Genomic DNA, 6,713 nt, shown 5'->3' with positions numbered 1-6,713 from the left:
CAATTATTTATCTTCGATCTTTCTCCGGCTTATATACTAAAAAAAAGAGGGCGTCTAGCAAACGCTGGGACATTCGCGAGGTTGCCCGCTAAGTCACGATCCTTCTAGAAACTCCAACGCGCATGCTCCCAGCGTCGCGTAACTTCCGCTGTCGTAACAATATACTTTACATAACGTGATAATGTTGTATTTTTAACGTTAACTGAATTTATATTATCGTGACATCTTCTAATTAACTTACAGTTTATTTTATGTTTTCAAACATTTAGTGTGTTGAAGAGTGATAACCCAAAACGTCGTATTATACGAACAAGTTTTATTACCAATATTTTACTATTTTTCTTTTCGTCGAGAGTTTGGTAAAATTTCTTGCAGTCCGAAGAATCCAAAGGCCGCTGTATGTAATGAAGAAAAGTATTTTTGTACGTTAAAATTACCAGCTTTCTCTAAATTCAGATTATTATTTAGACCTTCTTTAATCGAGTAAAAATATCCTTTCATTCAGTATATTACATATTTGCCTTTTCACGTGCGATATCACTTCCACATGTTCAACGTGATACCAGACATTGTTTTCCTGTTCCTCTTTTACATTATCAGATATTATTTCATTGTATCCAGCACACCTGATTAATATGGATGCTGTGAGTCCTATTTTGAAAATATCAAGCTTCTCCGCTTTTTCTTTACCAAATATATATATATATATATCTGTGTGTGTGTGTGTATTATTATTGAAGCATGTTATTTTAGAAGATGACAGTTATATAGTTTATTTGAGCATTTTCTTTCTTTTTTTTCCTTTTCGATATTTTTTTACTGCATTGCAAAGTATTTTATGCATATATATTTAAACCACTTACATATTGGTATTCTTCCATACAGTCATATCATATACAAGAGTCGTGTTTTATCAAATTTGTAATTTGAATTTTATTTTTATGGATTACATTTTATTAGATTACTTGCTAAGTTATATTAACCATTTTAATGACCTTTTGCGATTATTTTTTACAAGTACTTCAGGTTGTACAATTTTTCGTTCATGATATTAAAATGTTTTATCGACAGTAAGTATCGCTTTGTTTGTTTGTTTGTTGTTCATTCAACAATTGTAATATATTCTTGTATAGGAAATAAGTCTGCTCATACAGAATTTATTGAATCATCGTAATGTGAAATGTAAGTTCAACAATTATACATGCATATTCCTTGAGATACTCTAGCTTACATGTATTACGTTACTGTAAGCTTCGCCATGTATTCCGATGATAGTTTTAGCTTTTGCATAAGTCTTTTTCCTGGTTACACTATACATTGTGGATTCACTTCAAATACTTTAAAGTTGTACTGCTTACTTAGCTATATTTTGCTTTAAATCACAATACTCTTACTTGATTAAACTTTAACACGTTTATAAGTGTAGTAAACTTTCAGGTTACAATACACTTTTACATATATAACAATCGTCTTGGTAGTTTTATGAAATTCTATCCAATTTACCTTTAACCAGGCAAGTGGAGCTTCTGCTTTAAACAAGAGACTACTGGCCAAAGTGGAAAAGAAACAAAGTTTCGTCTTATCCTCCGAGTTGACATCAGATGCAGTGCTGGAACAAGTGGAAGAAGGAACACATGCTGTTTTAAAAGGCATCTACACTATAAGGCATGCCCTCTCGTTAAGGGTAACAAAGAAGAAGAAATGTAATCTCTACATTTCAAAAGAATCTCTTTATTCAAAATCCTTTGCTGTAGCATTCCGAAAAGGCTTGGATGATAGTTTAATCAGAAGAATAAACGAAAGGTAAGGCTGATCACATAAATATATATATTAACTGACCTATACATCTCGTCATCTGTATTTCTGTATCTACAAATATATTCGTACTGTATTAAACTTTTCTTTTTACAGGATATTATCAATAGTGGAAAAAGGATTATTCCAGAAGTGGACGGATGAAATGTCTAGCAACTATAGCTTCTGTCTAATACCAAATCAAGAAGCTGTGAGCTCTTTAACAGTCCAAGATATAGTGGGAGTCATGCTGTTACTACTAAGTGGTTACTTATTAGCCACGTTACTTTTGATCTTCGAAAAACTCAGTTTTTTCGGATTATCTGTAGCCTAAAAATCACGCATCTCTTTGATTCGAAACTACATTCCAGTTTTAAATTCCACTCACCAGATTTATCCGTTTCGTCCATATTTAGTAACTTCTGAACACAAGTAAACTATATACTGCAATTCAAATTTTTAAACAAACACTTCTACTTACTACATACAAACACATGCAATAAACTGATCCACCGAGATAACTATTTAAATATTCTATCAGTAGAAGTAAATATCAAAGCGTAACAGAGTTGGAACTGGAATTAGGGTATATGTTAAGGTTATAAATCAAGTAAGTATCGTCGTGAAAAGATTGAGTGTTTCTAGTTAATAAAATATGTGTAGAATACTATCTAAACTAGAATGTTTGTATTATTTTTTTTCATTATTAAGATTTATCTATATTATCTATAAAGCTAACGCTTAAGAATTACAACATAACTTATTGCAATAGCACATTTGAAAACATCATTATGTTGAAGCTCGCAATACCTGATAAAAATTTAAAATTTTGACAAAATTTAATTTATGTGAAATGTTTCAAACTGTCAGATTAGTATCGTCTGTGTCTAACAGTTTTCTGTGCCGTGACTAAACTTGAAAGTCAGGGGTTTATTTGTTTGAAAATAAGGCTTACTCTCCTAACTTCATCTTGTTATTTTTAAAAATAAATATCTAGAATTGGATAAATATGTTGAAAGATGTAGCAGAAACTAACCCTAACCCTATATTACACAACCAGTTACATAGTTTAAAAATTCAGTGATATTGTTTGGACTTTGGTAATTGGTTTTCAAACACCTAATTGCAAAAGAGCGGTTACATTACGTTATTTAAACTGTACGTGAACATATAGAGAGAATTTGAAAATACCACATTACATAATGCAAGTCACTGATTTTATTAATTCGTGGACATGAGAAAAGGACACAGATAGAAGTAGTTACTGAAGTGATTTACTCACTAAGAAGCATGCATACGATTTTTTAAGGTTTAGTTCAAATTACAAGCGCACGCAAAAAGAGAAACCATTCAGCTGAATACATACTTAAATTAAAAACCCAATTCGCACCCACCACTGACATGAGACATACAACAAACATTTGACTAGTATGCTGTGTACGACGTCGAATCCAGCTAACCAAAACACGAATCTTTGGTTTATGATCACTTGAATAAGCTTGAAGCTTTAGTCTAGAGACGAACACATATGGCACATCATATGGTGATGTGTGGTTCATCGAAAGCAAATCTCGAATTCGTTTCAATCGCACTACAACGTGTCTGTGTTATTTCCATTAATACTCTACTTGTGGTATAAACGCATACAAGTAGATACCATCTTTGAAATGCATCTGCTCGTTGACGTGCTTTATGACTCGGCCATTCAACAATCGGCGTCCATACAGCTCGGCGTCTTTCCGCCCTCTAGCCAGTCCAACAGTGATCAGCCAATCAACTAACTCCTTTCCCCAGAATACTGACTTGTATGTCTTAGACTTGAAGCTTAAAAAAAGAATGAAATATTATTGACACTGACTTTTAACTGCTTTTTTCTATATTAAATACGATTAGTAAGTTAGCACTATACTACATATTACAGTGCTTTTACCCATATTTTTATTTCAATCATAAAAGTTTAATGTGCTTTGAAACATTAAAATAAGACTAAAAATATTAGTAAACACTTGACTTCGATCATTGAAAAACATTTCACTTGCTACTCTAAAAGGAACCAATAGCACCACAAACTGTACGAATGAAAATGTTAGTTTCTTATTTCAATATGTAAGACGAGTTCAGGAGCAGCCTGCAAATGACAATTTTTATAATAAGGGGAGGGGAGGTGTAGAGTGACCTAGTAATTAGCGTACCAAGACAATGAATCCAAAGGTTCGTGGTTCACATTTCGTTACCTCAAAATCGCGCTCTGCACATTGGGACTTTGAGTGTTCTTAAAAAGTGACAGTCAAATCACACTATTTCTTCATACGAGAGCAGCCCAAGGGTAAGTGGTGGATAGCTTCCTGCCCCTGGGAACACTTTGGGACTTTGAGTGTTCTTAAAAAGTGACAGTCAAATCACACTATTTCTTCATACGAGAGCAGCCCAAGAGTAAGTGGTGGATAGCTTCCTGCCCCTGGGAACACTTTGGGACTTTGAGTGTTCTTAAAAAGTGACAGTCAAATCACACTATTTCTTCATACGAGGGCAGCCCAAGAGTAAGTGGTAGATAGCTTCCTGCCCCTGGGAACTACAGACGGTTATGCCAGATACCTTTTTGTGTAGCTTTACGCGAAACTGGCAACACTGTTTAGGTTTTTTAAACGAACTTTAATTTGATTAGGGTATATTTTCACACACAAAGCAGAAGTAAACCTTCTACGAAAACACCAAGAAGAAATATTGCTCTTAATACGTATTTAACCAGGGTCATTCGTAAAACTAATCCTACTTCTTTATCAACTATAAAACTCAAAATTTTGGATTTTGTTTTCTGTCAGTACTACATGCATCCAGCACAAAACCCTAAATCGTTAAATGATAAACTTGGTTAGAGAAGACCTCACTCGTGTCACATCTCTAACCGCTGTACTTGTTACACACGCAATGGAATGGCACTTCTTCACTCAAAATGTATAAAGTAGTGTCCAATTTAACTTAGTTAAACTTAAGTTTTATATAAAAATGTTAGATTTTCATTAATCAGCATTTAAATGAAACGTTGGAAAAGCTTAAGGACACATGCCCTGTGCCCTTGTAATTTACTGTACAGTCTCATGATATCATCTATCAAGGACATTGATTTATAAATTACCCATACGTGCTGGACTGTGGATCTTCAGGTCCAATGTTCGATGATGGTTCGGTGGAGTTATGCCTACAACTGTATGAGTTAAGCAGGTTTTATTAGAAACTGAGAAGGAACTCCTTTCGAAACACACAGTTCTTACTGTTTTTACTTATTATTATAAATAATGAAAAACATTCCTTTGAAAAAAAAACACTAATATAACCGCTACAAATCCAGCTTCTCTTTAACAAGTAGAAGAAACTGCTCCGGTCGGTCTAAAGCATAGTATAAAATTAGATTGTGGTCTATAGAAAATAACAATGCTGTCATGTTAACTACCATATAATTGTTTTTCATAAAACAATTATGAGTATTTGAAGTAGCATCAATTATTTTGTCTTTTTTATTAAAAAAAACATTATTTTTTGTCTGTTAATAAAAAACAATATAAAGTTATAGTTGAACTTTAATCCAGTAAACTACCGAGCTACAAGTTTCGTACTTTAAGCAACATCAGCAAAGAACTGACCATTTATCTCGTGGAAGATCTTGAAGGCAGTTCTCATAATGATACGTCAAAAATTGAAAACATGTAAATGCAGTATCATCGTCAAGTTGGTCTTCAAGCGGAAGTACAGGTCCTTGAGTTCCTTTTCGTAAAATTCTAATCCTGGAATAATACGTATTAAAACATAACGTTGCAGTTTCTTTAGAAATATCCTACAAAAATAGTATAAAAGCATTGAAAAAATAACAGTTATGATCTTAAACAAACAAGCGAACTAAGAAAACATCAGTGAAGAATCAAATATTGAATTAATATGCGAAAACACTAGTTCTTGCCATTTTGAACTTTCTCCAACTCACGTACTGAAAATCCAAGACATAACTCTTGATGTATTTGATGAATAAATGCTCACCTCTATAGGACTGTTGCTTTAGAAATTCATGACAAATTCGCATAAACTGTATGTAATAACAAGACTGGATGTCTAGAAAATGGTATATTTGGTATACACATATTGCTGAAACAAATGAAACTGTTTGCTATACACATAACAAAGTCAGTGCAATAAGCATTTGGGGCAATAAGATATTAAAAAACTGAAAAAAAAAGACTTTTAACAAGAATAAAATCTATTATTATTGTTATACTCAAAGTTGATATTAAAAACCTATTGAAAAGTCTAGTTGGAACTTCTTTGGTTGAAGAGTTGTCTATAATAGAGCGAAAGCGCAATCATCTATATAATCTCAATAAATTGATTTTTGTGGTAATCATGATCATTTTTAATTCACTAAACTAACTAAATTGAATGTTTTTAATATATAATACATGCTATAAATCACAGCGATTTACACACTTTACAACTCACTAGCTCGAAACTAACAGAATCATAAATTACACGGAACTCAAAGTAACTACTGCTCTCTCTTCATTTATTTATCCCCTCTGAAAGCTGCCATTTTCTGACCTTGAATCCTAATAAATATACCAACCTTGGTACCTCTGTGATGGACATAACAAGGATTCGAATTCAAGAGCTCTGGCCATTGCATCTTGCATAGTAGAGGGGTGTGCTTGTTTTATATGTATCTTCAGTTGTGGACTGTCCAAGGCGTCTACAATCTGATCCCTCAGCAACAGCTTGAGGACATTGGGTGGCGCAGTTGGGTTGGCCTTGTGTGCCATACTTTCCAAATCCTGTGCCAGCTCTTGCAGGCTCTCCCCTTTAGCACGGACTCTAGTTCTAAACCTAGCCCTGTAGACTTCGGACTGATTTTGAGTTCCATACCTGATTTCTAG

At 33.5% G+C, this 6,713-nt stretch overlaps 1 protein-coding gene across 4 annotated transcripts in view; it reads right to left on the bottom strand.

Moving 5' to 3' along the window:
• Window positions 1–2,989: 2,989 nt before the first annotated feature.
• LOC106469507 (integral membrane protein GPR155-like) overlaps window positions 2,990–6,713 on the bottom strand; it is a 75,129-nt gene continuing 71,405 nt past the window's right edge. For all 4 annotated transcript variants that reach the window (XM_022398044.1, XM_022398046.1, XM_022398047.1 and 1 more), the window contains 2 exons: window positions 5,436–5,576; window positions 2,990–3,618 (listed from right to left, as the gene is read on the bottom strand). In XM_022398044.1, coding sequence (XP_022253752.1) covers window positions 3,411–3,618; window positions 5,436–5,576 — 349 coding nt within the window. In that variant the 3' untranslated portion in view covers window positions 2,990–3,410. The remainder of the gene's footprint in view (window positions 3,619–5,435; window positions 5,577–6,713) is intronic.

The sequence above is a fragment of the Limulus polyphemus genome, unplaced genomic scaffold (genome assembly GCF_000517525.1).
Source record: "Limulus polyphemus unplaced genomic scaffold, Limulus_polyphemus-2.1.2 Scaffold3519, whole genome shotgun sequence".
Lineage (NCBI taxonomy): Eukaryota > Metazoa > Arthropoda > Merostomata > Xiphosura > Limulidae > Limulus > Limulus polyphemus.
The sequence above is the reverse complement of the archived record's forward strand: the minus strand, read 5'-3'. Positions and strand labels throughout refer to the sequence as shown.